General features: G+C 40.6%; 2 protein-coding genes across 2 annotated transcripts; one reads left to right on the top strand and one right to left on the bottom strand.

Annotated features, from left to right (window-relative positions):
• Window positions 1-13029: 13029 nt before the first annotated feature.
• On the bottom strand, window positions 13030-14036 carry LOC129730982 (very-long-chain (3R)-3-hydroxyacyl-CoA dehydratase hpo-8-like). The gene is made up of 3 exons (XM_055690654.1): window positions 13815-14036; window positions 13631-13751; window positions 13030-13571 (listed from the first exon to the last, which is right to left on the bottom strand). Exons 1-3 carry the CDS (start codon window positions 13889-13891, stop codon window positions 13080-13082), a joined length of 690 nt encoding a protein of 229 aa, XP_055546629.1. The 5' UTR covers window positions 13892-14036; the 3' UTR covers window positions 13030-13079.
• Window positions 14037-14120: 84 nt separating this feature from the next.
• Window positions 14121-15278, top strand: LOC129730983 (uncharacterized). Its single transcript, XM_055690655.1, has 2 exons — window positions 14121-14335; window positions 14536-15278. The coding sequence occupies exons 1-2, from the start codon at window positions 14197-14199 to the stop codon at window positions 15072-15074; spliced, it is 678 nt and encodes a 225-aa protein (XP_055546630.1). The 5' UTR covers window positions 14121-14196; the 3' UTR covers window positions 15075-15278.
• Window positions 15279-15441: the final 163 nt, after the last annotated feature.

Below are 15441 nucleotides of genomic sequence, written 5' to 3'. Positions count from 1 at the left end.
ACTCAAATTCAAACGAGAATTAAACAGTTTAAGTTCATCAAATATTTCTGAGAGATTTCTATAGCAATATAGCGCTTTTATTGATTTAGCTGAAATTTCGACAAATTATATGAGCACAACTAAGCCGTTTTTTTCTGTAACTTTTCCGAAAATCGGTTCCCCGAACGAACTGCTTTCCACATTTTTAGCCGAAAATCATTTCCGGAAGGGCTTTTACTATACCTTTCTTTGGTAATACTTTTTTAAACACGCTTCATTGCGGAAATGTTTAGGAATGAAATAGGAATTGGCGTAAAAAATAATTCCCTGCAATAAAACCAAACCTCGAGGAGGTGCATGGGCTTGAAGACAAATCAGTAAAAGAATCTCGGTCTCATTCAATTCTTCTACTTGGAATTGTCTACCGTATTTCTGAAACAGAAAGTTCTCATACCACATCACGTTCTATTGGAAGATTCTCGAACTTTAAATTTTAAATTTTAGTGCAACGTAAGAACTCGCGAATAAATATTAAACGGGACACAAACACTTATGGTTCTTACAATGTAAGAACCATAAGTGTTTGTGTCCCGTTTAATATTTAAGATTCTCGAAGTTTTTTGAAAATTTTTTCACTCGAGAAAAAAAAAGTTTTATCATGAAGACGTCCTGCTGTTTCTGCTGGAAATTCAAATGCAGCTGGTAGTAGCGTGTTCACATCAAGCCTTCCCGGAATTGAGTGGCTCACAGGACGGGACAATTGGGCCACCTGGCAGTTTGCCGTTGAAACATTCCTGGAGCTCGAAGACTTCTAGTGCGTCGTCAAACCGAAGCTGAAGGAAGGTGGAACCTACGAGGCCGCGAATGCAGACAAAGATCGAAATGCAAGAGGGAGAATAATCATACTTCTTGATCCGTTCAACGATTTGTTAACACCGTAATGACCATTCATTGATAATTTATGAAGAAAAATTGCAATCTATTGGGGGGGGGGGGTTAAGCTCATCATAACTTCCGGCCCTCTCCGTAGCACATACTACGGAGAGCCAGGTGAACACCCACCAATTACCTGTCGATCTTCCTAACTGGAAGACGTCTGCAAACTATCTCTAATAATGATATTTCGTCCACTGTATCACAAGCAATTGCGAATAGATGGGCGATGGAGAGATATCGAGTGCATTGGGTACAGGGCCAAGTCCCCCCTGGGTGGCGCTAAACGATGAGACAACGGAAAGGTGTGCCAGGGGAGCCTCACCGGACTCTTCCGCTGGATTGGGGATACTCTGCAGCTTCTTCACAAATCGATCATCAAATTATTCAACCTTTTTTTTTTTATTTTTTTTTTCAATTTATTTTTAATTTATTTTTATTTTCATTTTTTTTTTTCATTTTTTTTTTTTTTTTTACCCGTTACTAACACTTCAATTCCATTCCTTTGCTTCTTCTCGTTTCCGCACCCATCATAATTTGAAACACACCCGAGCACATGCACATGACAACAAATAACAGGGAACAACGGAGACGACACCAATGTAAAGCACAATATCGCGCACCGAAAGAAGAACAGCTTTCACAAGCATTCCCACGATCCCCACCAATACACGTTAGAATAAAAAGAGAGATAGCCAGGAATCGAGCATCGGATTCGCAAACAGATAAGCCAATTATTATTTATTATCTATATTTCTTTGAAATCTATAATTATAACTATTATCGTAAGTATTATTGATCGTTACCATAAACTCGTAACGATCAATCATATTTTGAACATTACTATTTCATCATTATATTATCTTATCTTTAACATCTTTGAATGAAACAAAATGGGAATCGGGTTAGTAGGTTAATGTACCAGAACCTGGCCGGACATTGCGCCTACCCAGGGGAGGACCCGGATACGTCCACCCATGTGAGTCTAGAGTATCGCACATGCTGACACGTGCAACGGGAAGGATTACAATTGGTGTATGGACCAGGGGGTTAGTCTCTAGATATGCTGACTTAGCGGAAAGCACGGGCTATACACTTAACAATGACAATGACAAGAAAAATTGCAATTTGAATTGTTTAAAAGTCGGGAGTCAATTTGACGCATGATTATCCTTTTACGGATATTAAGGTACTCCGTGCTCGAGTTTTGTCCAAATTTTACAAGGTAATTTCTTAGAAAATCATTAAGATTACAAGTATAAAACTTTGATCGGTTGTTTGCACTACCGACGCATGCAGAGAGTAGCAAATCGAGCCCTATTCATTCAATGGAAGCTGAGACTTTTACGCTCAAAATCGTCAAGTGGAATGAAACCTAACCTGAAAATTGTACAAAATAAAGCCACCGTCCCGTTTCACCTAAAAATATGATTATCTTTCCAGAGTTAATTACGTCCATGTCCGGGAAACGAAGACAGCCCGAGGAGTATGGTCGAAGCTTGAGAAGACATTTAAGAACTCGAGCCTAACAAGGCTAGTCGGGCTTTTGAACAAGCTGATGCAGTTGTTATCGTGTGGTTCCATAAACGACTACATGAACCGAATTGCAGCTACTGACCAGTGAGTAGGATCTCTACTGCTGGTTGGGCTTTCTGATTACTATCGTCCAACGATCATGAAGCTGGAGAATTCAGGTACAGCAATCACTGGAGATGCTATCAAAACGAAGCTACTACAGGAAATGCAGGAGTTATTTATAGATTCGGCGTTCGCTGCGAGCATGAAAAGTAATTGAAACAACAAGCTGGTAAAGAAATCCGAGTACACTCCGGAACTGAATGTCATGACAGAGCAATCCAATCGTAGAAAGTGCTCGCTGCATGTTATCTGAAGCAGAACAACCGGAATCGTTCTGAGCGCAAGCTGTATCGACGGCTGTCTACGTGTTAAACAAACCGTTCGCCAACTCACGGCCACGATATCACTCCAGATGAAGCCTGGAGCGGAAAGAAGTCGAGTGTTCAGAACAAAAGCAATGGTGTACATCTCGAAGCAGAAACGAAGAAAGTGGAACGACAAATCTCATGAACGCGTTCCGACATTGCTCTCTGAACGACGTTCCTTCATTGCTCTCTATCCGATCGGAGTGACCGGTGAACTGCTGTGCTTCTTCTGGGCCCAGAGTTACGTGCGGGAATCGAAACAGTGGAGCATCGAAATGCCCAACGTGTACAACTTCACGTTCTCCTACTTCTACTTCCTATGGTTGATAATGCTGCTGTACATTCCACTGTTCCCCCAGATGTACCTGCATATGTTCACCCAGCGGCGGAAAATCCTCGGAGGTGGCAGCCAGTCCGCGGCCACCGGCAAACAAAAGGTTAAATAAGCAGAATATGGGTTAGGGGGGTCCCTTAATATACTCGGTTCAGGGCAACGATAGACTGTTACATGTTTCCATTTCGAAGCTAGTAAAACTTACGGATAGGGTTCTTTTTCTGTTTACCACTCTGCTGTTAAAAAGTTCCACGCATGCACATTTGGCTGCAACCATACCAGGTGAAGGAATTTGAAATTCAATAAAATCGCACACTTAATACTAAGAAAAGGGTTGTTTTAGTTAATCACGCTTACCGCACGCATAACGTTTTAACCAATTTTGTGGCCGATTAATGGCCTAGCTTTTGTTATTTCCCAATCCTCCTGTACCATTAATTTCCTGACTGTGAGGTATTAAAAATAAACTTGTACAGTTTCCGGGTATTATTGGAATGGTATCTTATTTTGGATTTTCTGATAAAGTCTGATTAGGTAATCTTTTTTTTCTATCATGATGCATTTTTTCGTGTTACGATACACTACAGTGCAAATGGTAATGACTCATTTAAAAATAAAGCCCAAAAGCTGTGAATTATAGCTTTAAAAAAATATATGGATAAACGGCCTGATACAAGATTATTTTTCACAATCATACTTTTACTTTTAAGTTTAAATGTAATATGGACCTTCCTTTTTTCAGACATCGGACTCAAATTCAAACGAAAATTAAACAGTTTAAGTTCATCAAATATTTCTGAGAGATTTCTATAGCAATATAGCGCTTTTATTGATTTAGCTGAAATTTCGACAAATTATATGAGCACAATTAAGCCGTTTTTTTCTGTAACTTCCGAAAATCGGTTCCCCGAACGAACTGCTTTCCACATTTTTAGCCGAAAATCATTTCCGGAAGGGCTTTTACTATACCTTTCTTTGGTAATACTTTTTTAAACACGCTTCATTGCGGAAATGTTTAGGAATGAAATAGGAATTGGCGTAAAAAATAATTCCCTGCAATAAAACCAAACCTCGAGGAGGTGCATGGGCTTGAAGACAAATCAGTAAAAGAATCTCGGTCTCATTCAATTCTTCTACTTGGAATTGTCTACCGTATTTCTGAAACAGAAAGTTCTCATTCCACATCACGTTCTATTGGAAGATTCTCGAACTTTAAATTTTAAATTTTAGTGCAACGTAAGAACTCGCGAATAAATATTAAACGGGACACAAACACTTATGGTTCTTACAATGTAAGAACCATAAGTGTTTGTGTCCCGTTTAATATTTAAGATTCTCGAAGTTTTTTGAAAATTTTTTCACTCGAGAAAAAAAAAAGTTTTATCATGAAGACGTCCTGCTGTTTCTGCTGGATATTCGAATGCTGCTGGTAGTAGCGTGTTCACATCAAGCCTTCCCGGAATTGAGTGGCTCACAGGACGAGACAATTGGGCCACCTGGCAGTTTGCCGTTGAAACATTCCTGGAGCTCGAAGACTTCTAGTGCGTCGTCAAACCGAAGCTGAAGGAAGGTGGAACCTACGAGGCCGCGAATGCAGACAAAGATCGAAATGCAAGAGGGAAAATAATCATACTTCTTGATCCGTTCAACGATTTGTTAACACCGTAATGACCATTCATTGATAATTTATGAAGAAAAATTGCAATTTGATGGAAGGGGGGGAAAGCTCATCATAACTTCCGGCCCTCTCCGTAGCACATACTACGGAGAGCCAGGTGAACACCCACCAATTACCTGTCGATCTTCCTAACTGGAAGACGTCTGCAAACTATCTCTAATAATGATATTTCGTCCACTGTATCACAAGCAATTGCGAATAGATGGGCGATGGAGAGATATTGAGTGCATTGGGTAAAGGGCCAAGTCCCCCCTGGGTGGCGCTAAACGATGAGACAACGGAAAGGTGTGCCAGGGGAGCCTCACCGGACTCTTCCGCTGGATTGGGGATACTCTGCTGCTTCTTCACAAATCGATCATCAAATTATCCAACCTTTTTTTTTATTTTTTATTTTTTTTTTATTTTCTTTTATTTTTTTTTTTCATTTTTTTTTCACCCGTTACTAACACTTCAATTCCATTCCTTTCCTTCTTCTCGTTTCCGCTCCCATCATAATTTGAAACACACCCGAGCACATGCACATGACAACAAATAACAGGGAACAACGGAGACGACACTAATGGAAAGCACAACATCGCGCACCGAAAGAAGAACAGCTTTCACAAGCATTTCCACGATCCCCACCAATACACGTTAGAATAAAAAGAGAGATAGCCAGGAATCGAGCATCGAATTCGCAAACAGATAAGCCAATTATTGTTTATTATCTATATTTCTTTGAAATCTATAATTATAACTATTATCGTAAGTATTATTGATCGTTACCATAAACTCGTAACGATCAATCATATTTTGAACATTACTATTTCATCATTATATTATCTTATCTTTAACATCTTTGAATGAAACAAAATGGGAATCGGGTTAGTAGGTTAATGTACCAGAACCTGGCCGGACATTGCGCCTACCCAGGGGAGGACCCGGATACGTCCACCCATGTGAGTCTAGAGTATCGCACATGCTGACACGTGCAACGGGAAGGATTACAATTGGTGTATGGACCAGGGGGTTAGTCTCTAGATATGCTGACTTAGCGGAAAGCACGGGCTATACACTTAACAATGACAATGACAATGACAAGAAAAATTGCAATTTGAATTGTTTCAAAGTCGGGAGTCAATTTGACGCATGATTATCCTTTTACGGATATTAAGGTACTCCGTGCTCGAATTTTGTCCAAATTTTACAAGGTAATTTTTTAGAAAATCTACCGACGCATGCAGAAAGTAGCAAATCGAGCCCTATTCATTCAATGGAAGCTGAGATTTTTACGCTCAAAATCGTCAAGTGGAATGAAACGTAACCTGAAAACTGTACAAAATAAAGCCACCGTCCCGTTTCACCTAAAAATATGATTATCTTTCCAGAGTTAATTACGTCCATGTCCGGGAAACGAAGACAGCCCGAGGAGTAGGGTCGAAGCTGGAGAAGACATTTAAGAACTCGAGCCTAACAAGGCTAGGCGGGCTTTTGAACAAGCTGATGCAGTTGTTATCGTGTGATTCCATAAGCGACTACATGAACCGAATTGCAGCTACTGACCAGTGAGTAGGATCTCTACTGCTGGTTGGGCTTTCTGATTATTATCGTCTAATGATCATGAAGCTGGAGAATTCAGGTACAGCAATCACTGGAGATGCTATCAAAACGAAGCTACTATAGGAAATGCAGGAGTTATTTATAGATTCGGCGTTCGCTGCGAGCATGAAAAGTAATTGAAACAACAAGCTGGTAAAGAAATCCGAGTACACTCCGGAACTGAATGTCATGACAGAGCAATCCAATCGTAGAAAGTGCTCGCTGCATGTTATCTGAAGCAGGACAACCGGAATCGTTCTGAGCGCAAGCTGTATCGACGGCTGTCTACGTGTTAAACAAACCGTTCGCCAACTCACGGCCACGATATCACTCCAGATGAAGCCTGGAGCGGAAAGAAGTCGAGTGTTCAGAACAAAAGCAATGGTGTACATCTCGAAGCAGAAACGAAGAAAGTGGAACGACAAATCTCATGAACGCGTTCCGACTGGTTTCGACGAAGACACAAAAGGGGGCAGGCTGAACGATCCAAAGTCGAAGTACATTTTCAATAGTCGGGGGGTGAATTTTAACAACGATTCAGGACCGAGTCCGGTTCAAGCAATTCAATGAATCCAACGTAATCCTATGGTGATCCAGCTAAATTTGGAGGACGTTGTTTCACTGTAACCCGAATTAAGTGACCTGCCACCTGAAGACAGGAACGATTTTTCCACGGACTATGCGACCACTGATGCGAATGAAGATACCAGCGAAGATACTAGCGATGATTCTGTGCTACCACCATTACACTCCTAATGTCCACCTAGTTCATGGATGTTGAGACGCAAAGGTCGGGAGCACAAACTCCCCGCAAGAATAACCATTTCCATATACCGAGCAATAAAATCCCCACACAATCCATTCGATGAAAACCACCCAGATGATGGCGAGCAACCCAGAGTAAGCCAACCTCGAGTACTGACAACCAAGTATTGCGGAATTTAGTAGTCTAGCCGTGGCTAGAAGGAGCGAGGATGATCTGGTGACGCATCAGCAAACACGACTCCGAGCGCTGGACGACGGCAAGAAAAATACGACATGCTGATCAGTAATTAAATCTGGACGTTGACGGAATTCTAATTAAACAATTTTGTTGATTTACAGTTTACTAAGCTATGTTAAGTGGATTTCGGCTGAACTATAGCTTAAGAAGCTGGTATTCAACTAAGTTGTTTGTTGGATTACGGAAGGGCAGGGCGGCCATAAAATGCAAGTGGGTTTCCAAGACAAAGCATGACGTAAGTGGAAATGTGGATTAATATGAAGCCCGCTTGGTAATCAGGGGCTACTTGCAGTGTAAGGAGGTAGACTACGATGAAACATACTCGTCTGTGGTTCGTGGCAGTTCATTGCGCTACCTATTTGCGTTAAAAGTAAAATACAACTTGCTTGCTAACTTATTGCGTGTCTCCAGGGAGATCTGGACGCGAAGATTTTAATGGAGCAACCACCATGTTTTGTAGGACCCGGATCAATATGACGCCCGCCTGCATGTCGGTTAAACAGGGCACTCTATGGCCTCAAACAATTCAACAATTCAATTGGAACGTTAAACTGGACTCATCCAATCCGATTATGACCCGTGCCTATACTACTGGATCCAAGATAGGAAGAACGTGTTCGGTGCGGTGTACGTTGACAACGTGCTGATATTCTCTAATAATGAAGCTGTGAAGAATGAAATTAAGGCAAAGCTCAGCAGTACATTTTGAATGAAGGACTTGGGACCTGTAGTGAACTGCTTGGGCATTCGTGATACTCGTGCGGAAGGTTCAGTGTCGCTAGACCAGAGAAGCTCACGAAGGAGTTAGCACTGAAGCACAGTGCACCAGATCAGCCGTCCTTTTCGCCGTGAACCTAATGGGGTGCTTCAACTAAAATCCTGGACCCAACCTTAAATGTACAATAACACTGGACAAGTTCTATCAAAATTCGGTCATAGCCCCACACTTCAACTTCATCTGAATGTCTTCATAGCCATTCAAAACTGGTTGGCTGACAGACCCAACACTATCCTGAGAAAAACAGCAAGGAAATCTCAAAAACAAAAAATATTAGCATGTGAATTAAATTTCTGAGAAAAGGTGGAAAATTTTTTGTAGAACACTTGGACGTGAGTGCTTTGTCACGAATGACAAAGACATTTCGTTTCATCAAGTCACACTGGAGAAAACATGAAAGCAAGACATGAAGCTACATCAACATACAAAAGTGGCAACAGACACTCCACGGTTCAAACGTGAAACAGAACGAATAAGTCATGCTTTTACCGGAAGGCACAACGGCGGGACCAGAATCATCTGGGAAAAAGATAAAATCCATAATTTATCGGAATAATAATCCCGGAGTATATTACATTGACAACGAACTGATGATATATGGTTCAAAAAACCTACAGAAGGAGATCCTAGATATACAAAAAAAAAACAAATTCAACACCAACGAAATCCCTGGTAAATTGCTTACGACGGTTCAAATTTCCATTCCGAATATCTCGGACGCCAAAAACAATCGATGATCACACAGTCCCTAACAATTTACAAAATTTACGCCAAGATGCTGTTGAACAGGATGAGGAGTCAAACCAGATCGATTTCAAGTTAACAAATAGCCTTTCAGTCGAAAAGAAGTGCAGCAGATCAGATAGTTGTAATCAGAAGGCTTTTCGATGAACGCGAGCGGAAAGGCTACCAAACGATCGTTGCCGGTGGACATCCGGCAAGCCTTTCATAGGCTCGACACGTCCAAAGCTATGGTAATTCTCCAAGATATGAGGCGTTGCGGAACAGAGTGGTCTAAAGACCATTTTTTTTTTTTCAAAAATGAGTACATAAACCGCATCTACTCAAGAAGCTGAGGTTAGAAAAATTTCGAAAAATCGAACTTTAAAGCTGATTTAAACCATGTTGAAATTTCGTCCGAAATGTAACACGAAAAATGTCACATCAAATATCATGTAATATGTAACATGTTATGTTACATGTAATGTTACACGTCACATGTTACATGTGACATGCCATGTACATCATGTAACACTAGCCATTTTATTCGAGTTAACGTCATTTTTATTTATGTTCATGTACATAGACCACTGTTCCGAAACGATACGAAGATTTGTGTGAAATAATAATGAAGTCAGAGTGGTCTATGTACATTGGTATGGTAAAATCACTTATTTCGTCAAAAAATGGTAATTTTATTTATTCATATTCATTATATTAGAACATTTTGTTTGAAAGAATCCGTTAAACTGAATTTTGTTCAGAGATTATTCGAAAATTGCTTCTCCTGACAAACTTGCTCGATGGCACATAGACTCTGTTCCGCAACGGCTCATATGGAAGTTGTTCAGGCACTGGTTAACAAAATTACAAAACCGTGTTTGTTTGAAATAACATCCATACAGCGGTTTGGCAGCGCACAACAAATGTGAACAAAACAAGAGGAATTAAAAAAGGATGCCCCTCTTAGTCCTGAACTATTTAAAATAAGTGCAACATTATTATATACGTTCTATTATCACTTTAAGAACTTTGGCCTGAGCTAGGAATGGACCAAGACTCAGATATAGAGTATGCAGATGATGTACTCCTTATTTGCAGAAACGAGGAGGTTGTTGAAAAGCTATTAGATCTACTCACTCCGTTACTGTGAAAAGAAAAGAAAAGTGTTGTTCACAGACCCCTTCGATACAAACGATGAAGAACCGGAGTTAATATGTAAACTCGGCAAGCACGAGCTAACGTTCGTTCCCATGCTTACGTTACAAGATTACCCATCGCGAAAACAGAAGAGGAGACCACCGTATTCATGGATTTGTATAAGGCATGACATTGAACGAAGCCGGAGCTCATTTGAAACGTGCCATGATTCTGCTCCGGATCGCGCAAGTAATAGAGATTTTACCAATTCGTTATACGACACTATGTTAGAATCAGAGTAGGAAATAAGTGAGGATTCAGGAGAAGAAGATAGCTCAGATGGTTTCTACTCCTATAGGACTTCGCTGGTTTTTCAGAAGAACAAAAACTTTTGAAGCGATACTAAATCAAAAAATAGGTCAAGAGTGAAATTCCTCCTATTTTTTTAAAGGCATATGTAAAATCGACATTTCGACAAACCTACAATCTGATAAATCAACCGAGCGACATCAAGTAAGGATTTATTACCGACAAAAATGAATTGACATATAAACACTTTAATTTGCACGACTCCAATAATCAAAACCAGCCACCGGGTCCACTATTTTATTTCCCTACACAACTATCTATTTATTTATTTATTCATTTATTTACTCACTTATTAATCTTCTCCTTGTATTATTATATCCACTTTTTATTTCTCTTATTCATATTCAACTTTAACGAAACTTAGTTATCTTAAAAATTCCTTTTTTTTGGCATAGTGCAATGATACAATCCATTCTTTGTTCTTCTAGTAGCGATGGAAGAGCTGGACAAAGCTATCGACACTCGAAAGTTTAGGAGCTTGGACGGCAATTTTATGACGGACGAGTGTGAGGGGATCGAACGGTGGAAGCAGTACCGCATCTGAACGACAATGCAGTAGAACGCAAGGACGGTATGGCAATTGATCTTGGTGCACGAGCAGAAGACAACAGGATTCCAGCCCCTGGTCTCCTGAATGTGGAGGAGGAGATTGGCCGACTGAAAAACAATGGAGTGATACAAATTTCCAGCTAGCTGTTTAAATATGACGGAAAAACACTGACTAGAGCCATGCACTGAATGAGTTCCGGAGAAGTGGATGAAAGGTATTGTATGTCCCATCCGCAAAAAAGGCAACACGCTGGAGTACTGCAATCAAATTTTCGCTGAGTACCGCGCATAAAGTACTCTCGCAAATACCCTGTGGTTGATTATCACCATTTGCGGAGCAGTTTGTGGGGCGCTACCAGGTGGGACTCATGGGTGCCCGTACCACCATGGATTCGATATTCGTGGTTCGGCAGGTTATTCAGAAATGTCGCGTGTCCACGTCATCTGTTCATTGATTTCAAATCGTGATACGACACCAGCTTTGACATTATATCCACGACTACAAATTTTCGTACTAACTAACGCGATTAGTCAAAGCGACGATGGATCGAGTGTGATGTGTATGGTTCAAGTGTCGGTGACATCGGGTGCGTAGCTAAATGAAAGGGAGGGGGGTGTTGTTAGAAAACATTTGAACAGTTTATAATGATATAACAATAATTCTCGAAAACAGCTTGCAGAAAATATACGGAGTGGTTAAACTTTGAACGACGATTACTCGAAACAATGGTTTTGGCGTTTGGTTTGCTTTGGCTGTGCACACCGATCAAATTCAAAACAAAAAAAGAAAAACGGAAATGGATATTAAATTTAAAAAAAAACGGCTCTGGAACTGATGGTATGTGATTAAGTTATTTTGAGATTTAATATTGATGTTTATTCAAATTTACAGCATATTGATGATCATACTCATGCTCCCGTTCGTTAAATCTTTTTGTTTCAGAGGGCTGTTCACTTCCGTCAATTCGTAACTGTATGGGCACAATTAAAGCCATTTACAATTTCTTCGAACGCAAGTACTGACACAGCATATAGAGTCTATTGATTCAAAAGTTCGATTCTATCGTCAATCTATCTATCATCGGTATCATGTTTGATATCATCCTTTCATAATGCACTTACCTACAATTCCAAAACATGGATCTATCCATTGCTGTCGATTCTGCAAACAAAAAATACAGGATATCGCTCAAGTCATTTCGGATTCACGCACAGGAGACGTTCGCTGCTATTTTTCAGAAAGTTACCAACTTGTCCGTTCGCATTGGAGTAGAAATGGCTTTGCCCAAGAACAGTCAGACACCAAAGAGGCCTTCAAAATTCTACAACAACGACGCGCGAGGAATACTTTCGGAGTAAAATATTTCTTTCATTTCTGGAGAGCATAATGGAATCTGACAGATTTCCAGCAGCATTGGGAAATTTTGGTGTCATTCTAATCACTTTTAATTTGCCCAGAATTAGAACCAATTGATAACCTTGCCCAATTTTACAACCTTGAATCATCTGGTCTTGCAGGAGAAGTATTGCTCCTGTGGCGTCAAGCTGTCCTGAAACTGAAGCCTGAAAGTTATATTGACGCTCACAAAGCCTGTAATGCTGTTACTAATGCTTATCATTATTTGCGTACTAAAGATTCTGTCCACACTCCCAGTTACAACGTGCACACCAGAAAGGTCCTTTTGCTCATTACCAAGCAAAGATTTGGTAACTGGTACGTACTCGAAAGACAATTTTGATTTACATCTTCACATAAGTTATTTAACCCATTATTGAACTCATTCATTTTGTGTGAAATATCCGTCGAACCGTCTGTTATTTACAAAATTTACAGTGAAGTTCAAATTTACCGGATCCAAGTTGATGGCTCGACAGTAAAGTAAATCAAGGCGTACATAAGACATGATACTGTCGCTGAGAGAAATTACGAATACTCTACATTTGTGTACAGTAAAAGTAAGCTGTAGGATATCGGACTACTTCTTCAGTAGGATTTTCATTGGAATGCAAAGAATTTCAAAGGTATTTGAAGGATGAATTTTTTTGTTTTATTTTTTAAAACAGTGACACTAACCCTATTGGACCTTCTGTTCTACACGGCCGCCAAGAATTTTTCTTCTTTGGGCAAACATATGCAGATACATCTGCGGGAACATCGGCAAATAGCCGATGGCCATGATCCACACGAAATAGAAGAATGAGAATGTAAAGTTGTAACGATTCGGCATCGACACGCCCCACATATCCGTTTCGCCAATGTAACTTTGAGCCCAGTAGAAACACAGGAGTTCCCCGAAAAAGCCAGCCGGATAGAGTGGGATGAAGATGGTATACCGTAGCCAGGTCATGAAACGGGGGACTGTCGCCAGGGACAGATGCAGCACGTAATAACTATAGCGAATCGTCTCCGTTAGGCTCCAGCAAAACAGGGCAATAGGTAGGCCGGGCGAAAGCTTGCCAGTTGGCGTAGCGTCGATCGCTCCCACAACGACCATACAACGACCGAATACTTGCATTAGCGTGATTATGGCATTGCTGGGGACCAGTCCGAACAGAGCATGGAAAAACTAGCACGGGAATATTGTACGTTAAGATTACTTTTCACGCTAAATAGTTTAAATAGTACCTCAAAAATTGTTAGCAGCTGGAAATAATATGTAACTGTTCCAACTTGATTCCACAGCGAATTGATGCCTTTTCCTTCTACAAGGAAATGAATCATAAACTGCACAAAAATGTAGAACCATCTGAAAATGTTGATTATTTAGTAGTAGGAAATATGAATTAAAAAAAAAACTTCACTAAAGTACCCTAGAAATTGTACATTGTTATAAAGAATAAGATACAGTTTTGTGGCACTAGATTGCTCCTCTTTTGATGCCGACATTATTGGAACTGAAAATTTGTGCCTGCACTGAACAGGAAACAGAACTGTATGAATATTTAATTATTACTATCTTCAAAGTTCAAATGCCGGTCAATTACTGTTTTCGAAGCATGAACCTATTTTATCAGACAAACAAAAACAACACCTCAGGGCAGCCAACATGAACAAAACGAAACAGTTCATTCCGTTCGCCGCTCGCTGGTTCACTGATTTTGGCATTGAACGTTCGATCGATTCCCCATCAGTAGTGTGGCACCAGTTATGTTGTCATTGTGACATTTATTCACACGTACCGAACAAACAAGATGGGAGCGAGCACCAAGACTGGAAAATTTGCCGTCGTATTTACGGCCTTCGCATTCCTGTTTATAGTGATTGCTTTCTGCTCGCCCTACTGGCTTACGACCGATGGCAAGCTGGTCAATCCGAAGTTCACCAATCTGGGTAAGTTTGGGCTCGTTTTCGTCCCGAAATCGATGGGTGGGGTGTGTCACTATTCATGAATTTGTTTGTGTCATACGCTGCCTTCGATTTGTCTCAATCGTGGGAAGGGTAAACAATCGATTGTGATTCAAGAAAGTTTCAGTTGAAATTGAAATATGCTCAGGATATCAAACGGAAACTTATCTAATATTCCATTTTAGGGCTATGGGAGTTATGTTTGAAGGATTTTCAAGACATTCATCGGTTTTACGACACGAGGTTCAGTGGATGCATGTGGATTTTCGAGGAGGAGTATTACATATTGCATGACTACATCCTGCCAGGATTCTTCATTGCGGTGCAGTTTTTCTTCACGCTCTGTTTCACTTTGCTGCTGATTGGTGTTGTTATGACACTGCTGTTCCTGAGCTGCTCACGGGACAATGATCGCTACATTATGCTGCTACTGACAAATGGGACAACTTTGGTGGTTGGTGCGCTCTGCGGATTGATTGCAGTGGTCACGTTCGGTTGCAATGGGGATCGGAGAGATTGGATGCCCAACTGGGAGCACAACGACATGGGTTGGGCCTTCGCCGTCGGAGTAGTGGGGGTCTTTGCCATGTTGCCGGCTGGTGTTCTGTTTATAGTGGAAGCCCGGAGGGCAACCTATCGACGGCTGAACAATATTGCAAACGCGGAAATGGCTGCTTACGGTATGGATGAACGAAAATATCGTGGCGGTCATACTGATATTTAAAACAGGTGCCCTTGTTTTAAATATTATTTTTATACAACAACAGCTAAGAGAGGCAATCTCTTGTTTGAATCATCAGACTATTGCATAGGCTAGTGTTTTTTTAAACATTCCGTCCGACCACATTTTTACCGTAGTACACTTTACTCAGAACGAATAGTCATAAGCAGGAAGTTTTTCACGAAAATAAAAAGAAAGTCGTTATAATAGGACGGGGTTTTCGCTTGTTCTAGATAACCTAACTATATTTCCAACCAAGTTTTAAGTTACTTATGATTGCATAGGCAGTTCCAGGATTTAAAAATGGGTTTACCACGGCACTGTGAAAAGATTGAATTTTTAACCTTTGGCGCAAGCCGTTGAAAACTTA

This window comes from Wyeomyia smithii, chromosome 3, assembly GCF_029784165.1.
Source record: "Wyeomyia smithii strain HCP4-BCI-WySm-NY-G18 chromosome 3, ASM2978416v1, whole genome shotgun sequence".
NCBI lineage: Eukaryota > Metazoa > Arthropoda > Insecta > Diptera > Culicidae > Wyeomyia > Wyeomyia smithii.
The sequence above is the reverse complement of the archived record's forward strand: the minus strand, read 5'-3'. Positions and strand labels throughout refer to the sequence as shown.